The sequence below is a fragment of the Scyliorhinus torazame genome, chromosome 2 (genome assembly GCF_047496885.1).
Source record: "Scyliorhinus torazame isolate Kashiwa2021f chromosome 2, sScyTor2.1, whole genome shotgun sequence".
Classification (NCBI taxonomy): domain Eukaryota; kingdom Metazoa; phylum Chordata; class Chondrichthyes; order Carcharhiniformes; family Scyliorhinidae; genus Scyliorhinus; species Scyliorhinus torazame.
Window position 1 is genome coordinate 259,761,148 of NC_092708.1, and position 12,906 is coordinate 259,774,053.

Here is a 12,906-nt window from a genome sequence, read left to right on the forward strand (position 1 = left end):
AAGATTCCTACCTTGCAGAGCAAGACCTGCATCCTGAATGGTGAAAACAAACAGAGCAAATGGTGCGAGCGGAGACTTTGCAATGATTATCTGCAACAAAACAGTGTAGAAGAGGTGCTGAGTTGGAGGTGAAGAGACTTCAGAAATACAAGTCTGCAGAAAATATTTTACAATAGCTGCCTCTCGTACTATTTCTGCCTGTTTAAAGCAGTATCAAAATTTACCAATCCGTACTGTTCTGTAGCCCAGAGTAAATACAATATTGCAGACTCATCCATTTTCTGAGGAGAGTGTGGAAGTGTGTTACCTTAGTTTATGTGCTCTTCACTGTGAGGTTGTCCACACTGCAGACCTTCCATGTATTTGGTACAAACTGTTAAAGCACTCTCTGCAGAGTACTTCAAAATTAGGGCCTGCACAGCTCAAGGCAAGGCTGCAAATGTACAGCACAGGTTAGAATGAAACTGTCTCTACATTGCCCCATTATACACATCCCAGGGCAAGTATTTTTTAAAATAAATTTAGAGTACCCAATTATTTCTTTTCCCAATTAAAGGACAATTTATGTGGCTAATCCACCTAACCTGCACATCTTTGGGTTGTGGGAGTGAAACCCACACAGATATGGGGAGAATGTGCAAACTTCACATGACAGTGACCCAGGGCTGGGATTCGAACCCGGGTCCTCAGCACCGCAGTCCCAGTGCTAACCACTGTGCCACGTGCCGCCCCCATCCCAGGGCAAGTATAGCATTTGGTTAGAGACTAAGTAAGGGCGGCACCGTGGTGCAGTGGTTAGCACTGCTGTTTCACAGTGCCGAGGACCCAGGTTTAATCCTGGCCCTGGTTCACTGTCCATAATGAGTTTTCACATTCTCCCCGTGTCTGCGTGGGTTTCACTCCTCAACCCAAAAAAATGTGCAGGGTAGGTGGATTGGCCACACTAAATTGCCCCTTAATTTGGAACAAAAAAATAATTTTTAAAAATGTTAGAGGCTAAATAAAACTGTCTCACCTGTCTTGTTTTTATGTTGCATGATAACCGACATCAGTGATGTAAAATAACTTTATTAATAGCACGTTTTCCTAACGTGAACATACAATTGCAAGGCATCTGCAGCCTTGTTACAACCTTGTCTTACATACGCTATCTGATCTTCAAACCGCAGATCAGGTGACCATATGTAATGCAGAGTTTATCATTCTCTATCTATTCCTGGAGTCCACAGCCACTGTCTGTCATAACTTTTCCCCCTTTTTTTTATAAAACATTTCAGACTAGTTGCTGTTGGAACAAAATAAACTCTTGAGTACAACCTGCTCAAATATACAAAGTCTCTTTCACATTTGGTTTTGATCAGCCTGTTTTGCATTTACTGATCTTTCTTTTTTTTCCACAATTATCCTACTGGATGTTCTGAATGGTGACAGAGATGATTTTGAAGGACAATAGGCTTTCCCTTGCTGTGTGTCACTTTCACCCCTTAAATTGTTTTCTGGGCCCTTAGGCTTTGTCTGGTTATCTATTGCTTCACTGGTGTATTCTGGTTGTTAATCTTTAGCGACAGTTTCTGGGTCAGAGCAAGGAGATAGGAATTGCCTTCATCCAGGTTCACCTGATAGAAGCCTGAACTCGCATTCAAGACTGAATAGTATTTAACATCAGCTAGCTTATATGTGCTCTCTTCCACTGTGGACAACTGATAATACTCTCTTTGTACTGCCTGGTTTAGGTCTCTGGAATCCAGCCACACGTGAATGGTTCCCATCTGATTTTTCTACAATTACACTTGGACTAATCCACCTTGTTGATTCTTCAAGTATTCTGATGGTGTGAAGTTTCTCCATTCTGTCCAACTCAGCACTGTTGGTACTTTCTGGGTGGGTGTATTTTGGGTGTCAGTTTTGTCAATCTTGATAGTGTGTTCTCCCTTTAGACAACCAATCCCCTTGAACACATTTTTGTATTCACTCAGGGATATGATGACTCTCTTCATTAGCTTCAGGTTTTCACAAGCTTTGATTCCAGAAATGGGTGTTGCATCATTTTTCACCACTATAATGGAAGCGTTTGAGACTGTTTTTTGTAGTTCACTTTATGTGTGCATTGGCTTTCTACAGTAATCTTTTCACCTGTGCAAGTAGACATCTTCACTTTTGTTCTGGTTAGCTGTTTCCTTTTACGGGTTTATGGGAATGACATTTTCTTATGTACAAATGTGAAGCTTGAAATTCACCATCATACTGATCATTTTTAAACCAACCTTCCATTCAGCTTCTTTAGAATTTGCTATTACTGCACCAATGAAAAGTTCAGTTAGATTGTTTGTGTCGTCATGTGCAATCATGTGCACTTTCTTTGAGGTACACATTTTAGCGAAGTGATTTAGTTGATCACAGTTCCTACACTGTAGGCTGGACAACTACCTGGGAGGTGCTCTATTCAAATATTTGAATTGCAGTTTTGTTCTTTTTACCTCAGGCTTTCTATTTGTTTTTCCCCAGCGTCGTTTCTGTTTAACTGCTTGACCATGTGCAGCTCATCACCTTCCATGATCTGTTTAATCCCGCATTTTGTTGTCTCTGCCGCTCCACGGATGTTTATTGCTTTCTCTAACACAAAGTGAGATCCGCTTCTCTCAAAAGACATTCTCTCAGAAAAGCATTTGCAAGACCGTAAATTATTCTATCTGGAATGAGTGATTCTTCAAGTTCTCCAAATTCACACAATTTAGTTCATTTTCTCAGCTCTGTTATGTACTGACTAATGTTGTTACTGTTTTACGTGCTCATAAGAATTTGTACCTTTCACTCATGATCTCTGTGGAGCCGGCTCTAAGTTCCTGCCCCTCCAGAGTGACAGCGTAAACCAGGTGGCAGTAAGCTTCAAATTTTTCATTATTTCTTTTATCACTTTCAAATATGAATATGTTATAAACTATGAGGGCTTCTTCCCCTTCTACGTGAAGAAAGATGGAAGATGGTACCTGCAGGTCTTTCTTATCCCTGCCCGTCGCTGTGAGGTACAGGCCGAAGCCTTGCTGGAATTTTCTCCAGTTTTCAGCAAGATTTCCCTCCAAATTGACCTCTGTGGTGGTTTCAGAACCGCTATTTAGCATTTAGTTTAATTCCAATACCATGGCCGGAATCTTACAAGAATTTGTCAGTGTCCGGGTCAGACTGAAAACCAGCTTGTAACTCTCCAGTTGCACAGTCCAGTTTTCTCTCCAGATTGTGAGCCCCTTTAAAGAAAAAGAATTGCAGGCATGGTTTACGCTGTCACTCTGGAGGGGCAGTAACATAGAGCCGGCTCCACAGAGATCGAAGGACCATCTTTAAAGGGCACCTTGATCAGAACTGATACTGAACGGCCTCCAGCTCCCAGGTATCGGGGGCTCCACCCCCACCCCTGGGCAATCAGGGGCTCCATTCCCTTCCCACTCCTGGGCAAACATCAGGGGCTCTCCTGCCCCCCCCCCCCACGGTAGAATCGCTGAAGTTAACCACCCCTCTGAGCCCGACCCGGTACCTGCAAGCTGCCACTTCAGAACCCACTTCTCCCCCCACCCCCGAGCCCATCACATATTAATGGAAACCAACCACCCATGGGGCTCTCAGGAGCGCCCGACCCTGGCACAGCACCCTGGCAGTGAACCTGGCAGTCCTGATCTGTGCCTGGGCAGTGCTGGAGCATGTCCCTCTCCCGAGGGGGGGGGGGGGGGGGGGGGTAATTACCCATGCATCCCTGGAGGAATCTCCTTGACTGTTTCGCATTTTGTCAAAGTTGTTGCAAACCTCGCCGACGTGTATGAATATATAGGTGGATTATGTGGCAGGGAGCCTCATTAATAATAACATTTATCAAAATACATTTAAATGAGACCCCCGCCCTTTGTAGGCATGTACCTCATGAATTTGCCAGTGAGGGGTGTGGAAAATTGGGAAACGTGATGTCTCCGGAGAGAATCGTGTTTCCTAATTCTACCTGGATTTTCTGCCTACGTCACCGTTCTCTCTGATGGCGATTGCGGGCTGAAAATCGCACCCCCCCACTTCTTGGGTGAAATTCTCCGTTATCGGTGCAAAAAACGGCGCAAATCCGACTTGCGTCACGTCGGAAAATGGGTCGATAGTCTCCGGCCCGAAATGGGCTAGCAGCGACGTAACGGGATCCGCGCTTGCGCAGTGGGTCACGCCGTGCAGCGTCATACGCGCTGCACGGCGTGACGGCTCATAAGGCCGCGCTGCTCCCCCCCACCCGACCGGAACACCCGACCGCAACACCCGACTGGATGGCTGGCCGTCGCTCAGCCCCGAGGTTCGAGTCACGCGATGTGGAAGCGCTCCTGGACGCGGTGGAGCAGAGGAGGGACGCCCTGTATCCCAGGCATGGCCGCAGAGTTGCCCCACGCCACAGCCGGCGTCTGTGGAGGGAAGTGGCAGAGGCCGTCACCGCTGTGGCCCTGACACCACGGACAGGCACCCAGTGCCACAAGAAGGTGAACGACCTTGTCAGAGCAGGCAGGGTGAGCCTCCCCATATCCCCCTCCCCCATATCCCCCCCTCCCCCATATCCCCCCTCCCCCATATCCCCCCTCCCCCATATCTCCCATATCCCCCCCTCCCCCATATCCCCCCTCCCCTATATCCCCCTCCCCCGTATCACCTGATCACTGCCTGATGTCTAACCATGCATGCTTCATTGTGTATCGCAGGACCAAACGTCCAGGCACCCATCCCCGCAGATGCAGACCGCCCGCAGGATGCCCCTCGGAGACCACAGGAGACGGAGAGACCCGCACCCTCCAGCATGCGACGCCCGCAGGATGCCCCTCGGAGACCACAGGAGACGGAGAGACCTGCACCCTCCAGCATGCGACGCCCGCAGGATGCCCCTCGGAGACCACAGGAGACGGAGAGACCCGCACCCTCCAGCATGCGACGCCCGCAGGATGCCCCTCGGAGACCACAGGAGACGGAGAGACCAGCACCCTCCAGCATGCGACGCCCGCAGGATGCCCCTCGGAGACCACGGGAGACGGAGAGACCCGCACCCTCCAGCATGCGACGCCCGCAGGATGCCCCTCGGAGACCACAGGAGACGGAGAGACTCGCACCCTCCAGCATGCGACGCCCGCAGGATGCCCCTCGGAGACCACAGGAGACGGAGAGACCCGCACCCTCCAGCATGCGACGCCCGCAGGATGCCCCTCGGAGACCACGGGAGACGGAGAGACCCGACCCTCCAGCATGCGACGCCCGCAGGATGCCCCTCGGAGACCACGGGAGACGGAGAGACCCGGACCCTCCAGCATGCAACGCCCGCAGGATGCCCCTCGCATACCACGGGAGACGGAGAGACCTGGAGCAACAGGGAGACGACACCCCCGTCACGTGCGGGAGCGACCACCCAGCGACGAGGGGGGCAGCCACAGGCCCCCGTCACATCCGAGCCAGGACACCACTACCCAGGACACCACTACCCAAGACACCACTACCCAGGACACCCTTACCCGGGACAGCACTACCCAGGACACCCCTACCCGGGACAGCACTACCCAGGAAGACGAAATACCGGACAGTGACTCAGAGTGGATGGGTGGAGACGAACCCCCACCCCAAAGTGCCATGGACTCAGAGTGGGACGAAGAGCACGACACAACGCCACTGCTGTCACCAACACCCTCCACCATCACAGAAACACTCACCACGGTTGGGCACTTTAGTGATGAGGCGTCTGGTACACTCACTGGTGCGCACAACACAGCCGTCCCGGTACAGCAGGTGGAGGTAGGAGCAGCAGAGGGACCGGGCGGTCGGAGGGCAGCCCAGCCCAAGCGAACATCTGCCGCCCAGATGGATCCCGGGTTCCTGCAGTTACCACACCCACACATAGATCCGATGCAACCACCGACCCGGAGACGAGCGAAGAGGGTGACGGGCGGCTTGCGGCGGCTGCGGTCGCAGGTGGAGGAGTCCACCCGCGTCCAGGAGCTGGGAGTGGTGCCGGTCATGCGTGCCACCCAGGCTGACACCGCACGGGTGGCGTCCACGGTGGAGGCAATGGGTGCGACGGTGTCAGACATGGGGAACGGTTTGCGAGGCCTGGGGCCTTCCGTGCAGGCGGCGTCTGTGGCCCAGGAAATGGCTGCCCTCTCACAGGAGGCCATGAGCCAGTGCCAGCGCCAGATGGCAGAGGCGCTCAACGCCATAGCCCAGTCTGTGCAGGCCATGGCCCAGTCTCAGCAGGCCATGGCCCAGTCTCTGCAGGCCATCGCTGAGGGCATCGGCGCCAGTGGCCATGTGCGAGCCAGCGTCGCACTGTCACAGACAGGGTTTGCCAACCCCCTGGGCTCCATGGCTGCAAACCTGCAGACCCCTGTCGATACCAGCACGGGCCTCCAGGACTGGCAGCGCCAGATGTCGGGGGGGCGTCGGATGGCCAGTCCGTTCGCATCCCCCACCCATGTAGAGGCCTGGGGGCCATCGGGCACCCCGAGGGAGGAGGAGGTGGTGTGATCCGTCCCGGCTCCCTCTGTAGGGGAGGTCCCGGTACACCGCGACACCTCGGACTCCCCCCCTTCCGTCCCAGGTGCATCGGGTGGGCAACGGGCAGGACAGGCTGGCAGCTCGCCATCCCAGTCGCCCGGGCCGCAGCCTGGCCCATCTAGGCCAGGACGCCCCAGGAAACGGCCGCCAAAGGGATCCAGTGTCAGAGGGCAGGAATCACAGGAGTCCACCTCCAGTTCTGCTGTACCGTCTGGGGAACCACGTAGACGTAGTCAAAGGGCCCGTAAGGCCAAACAATTAGACACTGAGTAAGTTGGCACGGGTGCAGGGCACAGATGAGTTTTAGGGGCTAGGGCACGTGCATGAACTCCTTTGGTTATTAAAGTCAATGTTCCACCTACCGAAGCTGCCTTTGTGCTCTGTCCAAAGTGTGCGGGGGTGTCATGTACGTTGAGCGCAAGTGTGTGTGTGAGGGGTGGTCTTACCTCAGCCCCAGGTGAGTCTGCCCCCTTCCCCCTGGGCCGCCATCAACATCCCCCGGGCAGAGGACGGGACCGTGCGCTGCAGTGTCACAGCCGCATGCAGGGATGGTCCGGGTGGATGGTGGTACTGTGGCCATGGGTCAGACATAGTCCAACGATGTAGAGCCAGGAGCTCATCGCAGGGCGGGTTGTCATCATCCTCCATGGCCTGCGATAGACACGCGTCCACCCGCAACTGTGTGAGCCCGGCCCGTTGTGCCGCAGGTGGATCGGCAATGGGGGGGGGGGGGGTAGTGTGCATGCGGGTGGGGTTGGGGAGGGGGGTAAGGGTGCTGGGTGGGTGGATGGGTGAGGGGTGTGGGTGGTCGGCTGTTGCCATGGTGTGCGGTCTGTGGCCATACTACCCGATTCCCACGACCATCTAGTCAGTGAAGCGGGCGTCTATCAGTCTGTCCCGTGCCCGCTGGGCCAGCCGGTAACGGTGGACAGCCACCCGCCTGTGTCTACCCCGTCTGCCTTGACCATTGCCCCCATCCCCCTCATCTGGGGAGGACTGGGCCTCTTCCTGCTGCTCCTCCACTCCACCCTCCTCTGCCTGCGGCACATCACCCCTCTGCCGACCCTATCTGACCGATACTGGAGGGCGCCCCCAGAGAGGTCCAGGCACCTGAAACGCATCTTCAGCACACCAAAGCACCTCTCGATCACTCCCCTTGTCGCTACATGGGCATCATTGTAGCGGTTCTCCGCCTCATTGCGTGGCCTCCGTATAGGCGTCATCAGCCACGATCGCAATGGGTAGCCCCTGTCGCCCAGCAACCAGCCCCTCAGCCGGGGATGGCGTCCCTCGTACATGCCGGGGATGGATGACCGCGACAACACAAATGAGTCGTGTACACTGCCTGGGTGACGGGCGCAGACGTGCAGGATCATCATGCGGTGGTCGCAGACCACCTGTACGTTCATCGAATAGGTCCCCTTCCTATTAGTGAACATGGCCCTGTTATCTGCAGGTGGCCGCACGGCGACGTGCATCCCATCGATCGCGCCCTGGACCATGGGGAACCCGGCCACGGCAGAGAAGCCCACGGCCCGGGCATCTTGGCTGGCCCGGTCCACGGGGAAGCGGATGTAACGGTGCGCCATGGCATAAAGGGCATCAGTCACTGCCCGGATGCACCGGTGCACCGATGTCTGCGATATGCCGGACAGGTCCCCACTCGGTGCCTGGAATGACCCCGTTGCATAAAAGTTCAGGGCCATCGTAACCTTGACGGACACGGGAGAGGGTGTCCCCCGCCAGTGCCACGCGGTGACAGGTGTGCCAGCAGGTGGCAGATGTGTGCCACGGTTTCCCGGCTCATCCGGAGTCTCCTCCTGCATTCCCGGTCCGTGAGGTCCTGGTATGACTGCCGGGGCCGGTACACACGGGGCGCCCTCGGGTGCCTCCGTTGCCGTGGGGCCGCGACGTCCTCCTCCCCCTCCTCGTCCTGTCGGTCAGGTGTCCCTCCAGCCTGGGTGGCTGCCGCCTGCCCCTCTGCGGCAGCCTGCGCCGCCTCTCTGGCACGCTCCTCCTCCTCCTCCTCATCCAGGGCAACATAGACATGAGCGGCTGCCACCACGGCGGCCAACATCGCTGGATGATCTGAAAAAATGACGGCCTGGTGGGGGGGAGGGGAACGACGACATGTCATCATTGCCCATATCCCCTCCTCCCCCCAGCCAGGTGGCATGGACCGCATGGGTCCAACTGTTGGAGGCTGGCACCTGGCCAGGTGGACCAACTCACTTGCCCTCCCATCCCCCTCCTCGGCACGGACCCCCCCCCCCCAACCTCCACCCCAGCACGGACCCCCCCCCCAACCTCCACCCCAGCACAGACCCCCCCCCAACCTCCACCCCGGCACGGCACGGACCCCCCCCAACCTCCACCCCAGCACGGACCCCCCCCAACCTCCACCCCGGCACGGACCCCCCCCAACCTCCACCCCAGCACGGACCCCCCCCCCAACCTCCACCCCGGCACGGACCCCCTCCCGGCACTCCCCCGGAGCCCAGCCTGCTCTAACCACCCCCCCCCCCCGCCGCACACACACACACACACACAACCCGAGACACACCTCTCCTCACGCAATCAGACTGCGGCCACGCCATTGCCTGCCCAGAGCCAACCCCCCAGGCCGTCACTCACCTCCACGCTGGTCGGCGTGAGCCTGGAGCACCGGGTCACGCCGATGAAAAGGAGGTTTGATTCACGTTGACGTGAACGGTCATCACGTCGACGGGACTTCGGCCCATCCGGAAGGGAGAATATCGGCAGGCCGAAAATTGGCTGCCTTGCGCAGACCCGTGACATTCTCCGCGGCAGCGGCGCCATTAACGCCCCGCCGACTTTGGCAACCGGCGGGGGCGGGATTCACGGCGGCCAACGGCCATTCTCCGACCCTCTGGGGGGTCGGAGAATGACGCCCCTTGTTTTTGTGTTGCAGGATGCCAACACCATTGCTGTAAACTTGCATTTTTAATATCACATTTTGATAACATGAACACACAACTGCAAGGCATCTGCAGCATTGTTACAACCTTCTCTCTCATATGCTATCCGACCTTCGATCCTTGGGCCAGGTGACCCATGTAGTACAAAGTATACCGTATCGTATCTAATACTGGAATCAACAACCACAATCAATTACTATCATGACATCCCCAAAGCCAGCTGAAGCCTGAGCTTGGAGTAAAGTTCCTATCACTCCGTGCCTTAACCCAACCCCAGAAGACCGCCTCACAATTCAAACTGATTAATTTTTATTCCTCGCATCAGCCATAGAATGCTTACAGTGCAGAAGGAGGCCATTCTGCCCAACGTGTCTGCACCAACCCTCTGAAAGAGCACCTTACCTAGGCCCACTCCCCCACCGCAACCCCACCTAACCAACACATCTTTGGACACTAAGGGGAAATTTAGCAAGGCTAATCCATCTAACCTGCACATCTTTTTGGATTGTGGGAGGAAACTCACACAGACACAGGGAGAAAGTGCAAACTCCACACAGTCACCCTAGCCGGGAATCAAACCTGGGTCCCTGGCTCTGTGAGGCAGCAATGCTAACCACTGTGCCACCGTGCTGTCCGCGTGGTTCTGGTCTTAGTAAACTGCCTAATTTGCACACTGTGTGTTCCAGAATAAGTTACAGCTTTGATTCCAGGTTCATGTTTATGGCACGAATGTGGCAAAACAGATGTTATTGCCTGTTAGAACTACTTTTCATTTATAATATTTCTGCCTTGCTAGATTCTGTGTGTAAGGGTTAACTGCTAAGGTTGCACACAACATTCTCTTCTTAGCTGTAAGCCAGCAGCACATAACTGGTCTGGTTACAAAGTGCCTAGTTATACTTAGGCTAATTATAGTCATACCAGTTGGATAGCATTTATGTACAGTGACAAACATCTCATTCTGTTTGAAGAAGGTAATGCCTGGGAATACCAGAATGTCTACAGTGTGATTCTATTCCATTCAGCCAGTGGGAAAGGGAGCTTAGCTGTGTTTATGTAGGAGTGTGTCTTTCTCTCATATCTAATGAGTAGAATCCTATTTCAGGATAATAACTATGCTCCCCAGCTCTTTGGAACAGGTCCACATCTTCAAGATACTGGGAGTCGGGGCAGTCTCTTTCTTTCTCTCTTTGAGTCACTGAGTATCTGCATCTTTGTTCTTTTGCCCCCTCACTCTCTTGCTCTTAAGTGGTTGACTGCAGAGCACAAGAAAAGAGTATCTGCATCTTTGAAGTCAAAAGGTTAGGATAAAGAGGATTATCTTAGAAGTCTTCAACCTTTAGAGAGATGTTTAGAGAGATAAGTTGCTGTTTTACCATTAGCCAGAGCAGAGGAAAACATATTGTTCTGTACAATTATATGCTGTTGTTCACAGATATTTTTAAAATAAACCTCTTATTAGTTTGAAGTCTGTTTCTCATCGTAATCCAGTGTTTATTCGGCCTGCCTTCTGTAAGGAGATAATTCAGGTAGTGCGTGCAACCCTCAATAGATAGTCTAATAATAATCTATTCTGAAATTTTCAATTTACCCCCAGCCTCCCAGTTTTTTCTTTACCACCCTTTGTGAGAACAAGTACTTTCTGATATCGCTCCTGAATGCCCTCTACTTTAAGGTTATTCCCTTGAGCTGGACTCCGCCCACCATTTTTTTTCTGTCCATTCTATCAAACCCTTTAATCATCTCAAGAACCTCAATTAAATCAATCCTTTAATGCTCTATTCTTGAGGGACACAAATCTAGATATTACCCCAAATGGTCATTATTCATGTGTAAACCTTAATCAACAGTTAACTTCAGCACAGCATTTGGAGAGGAATACAGCCAACCCTACCAAACAATGGGCGTGAACAGATTAATAAACTACGAGTGGCATCGAAGAGCCTAATCCTGTGTATACTCAACACTCAGATCCAAACATCCACCCAATAGTGATCGAGAGTGAACACTTTGACTGATTGTGCACTAGTAGGAACTGCACACTGTGCTCTTCCAAATTCTTTCAGATGCCTGCACGCATTGCTGTCTGGGAGATAGATGTCAGTCCAAAATGACCTCAAGTAAGATTTTTTTAAACTATCATTTTTATTAGGCATTTTTTGCATTTTTAGACTAAATGTAATAGTAGTACCAAGGGAGTGCTGCACTGTTGAAAGTGCATTCTTTTGAATGAGTTGTTAAGTCGAGGGCATGTCTGCTGACTCAGATCTCATTCTCTTCAGTGTTTGACATCAAAAATGCAAACTTGCCCTGCCACAATTCTGCTGACAGGTTGTGCATTCCTTTCAATGTTTTCTCTTACTTTCAGGGGTGCTGACTGATCACCAAAAGTTTGGGTGACACACTTGCTTTGTCAACTGAGCCATAGGGAGTTTGTCAACTCAGCCATAGGGAGGGGAGTACCAGCTTTTTAATAATGGACTGTGATTCCTAATTGTAATCTCAGTGCAGAGTAAATGTGGCTAAGATCTCTTTGCTGCACTTGAGGCGTTGACAAGCCTCTCTTGTTTTGTTCTTTTGCCCTCTCACTCTCTTGCTCTTAAGTGGTTGACTGCCAAATGCAGCCCATCTGTCAGTGAGATGCAATTTCAGACCTTTTGATTGTTCTTTGGCGGTGGTAGTGGGTGGTGGGGGGGGGGTCAATTCACGGCGACATCCAGTTCCCACATATACAACAGAGGAAGGATTAGCTGCTTGACTTGCCACGCATAAAATACACACATCTCTGCAGGTACAAAGCCATTTATACTTTAAATGGAAAAACAAAAAGCCTTGGAAAGTCTGTTTCCTTGGGGATTTTATAGCTCCCATTGCATTAATAAGGTCAAGTCAGATTGCTGCAGCCCACAAGGTACAGCTTCCTTCCCATTAACGGGTAAGCACAGCTACACAGTGATGAGATATCCTGATTCTTACTGTCTGTTCTCCATTGTTCCAGTGAGCTTTTCCTTTCATCACCAAAGTGTTGGCTCCCACAGGTTCTACTCTGCATTGGTAGCATTGTAGATAGCACGGTAGCATTGTGGATAGCACAATTGCTTCACAGCTCCAGGGTCCCAGGTTCGATTCCGGCTTGGGTCACTGTCTGTGCGGAGTCTGCACATCCTCCCCGGGTGCTCCGGTTTCCTCTCACAGTCCAAAGATGTGCAGGTTAGGTGGATTGGCCATGATAAATTGCCCTTAGTGTCCAAAATTGCCCTTAGTGTTGGGTGGGGTTACTGGGTTATGGGGATAGGGTGGAGGTGTTGACCTTGGGTAGGGTGCTCTTTCCAAGAGCTGGTGCAGACTCGATAGGCCGAATGGCCTCCTTCTGCACTGTAAATTCTATGATAAACTCTATGATAACTCGCTGATATTC

General features: G+C 52.8%; 1 protein-coding gene across 1 annotated transcript in view; it reads right to left on the minus strand.

Moving 5' to 3' along the window:
* Window positions 1-12,906, minus strand: part of rad51b (RAD51 paralog B) — an 868,394-nt gene that overhangs the window by 257,631 nt on the left and 597,857 nt on the right. Inside the window, 1 exon segment of the mRNA XM_072486228.1 lies at window positions 12-90. Coding sequence (XP_072342329.1) covers window positions 12-90 — 79 coding nt within the window.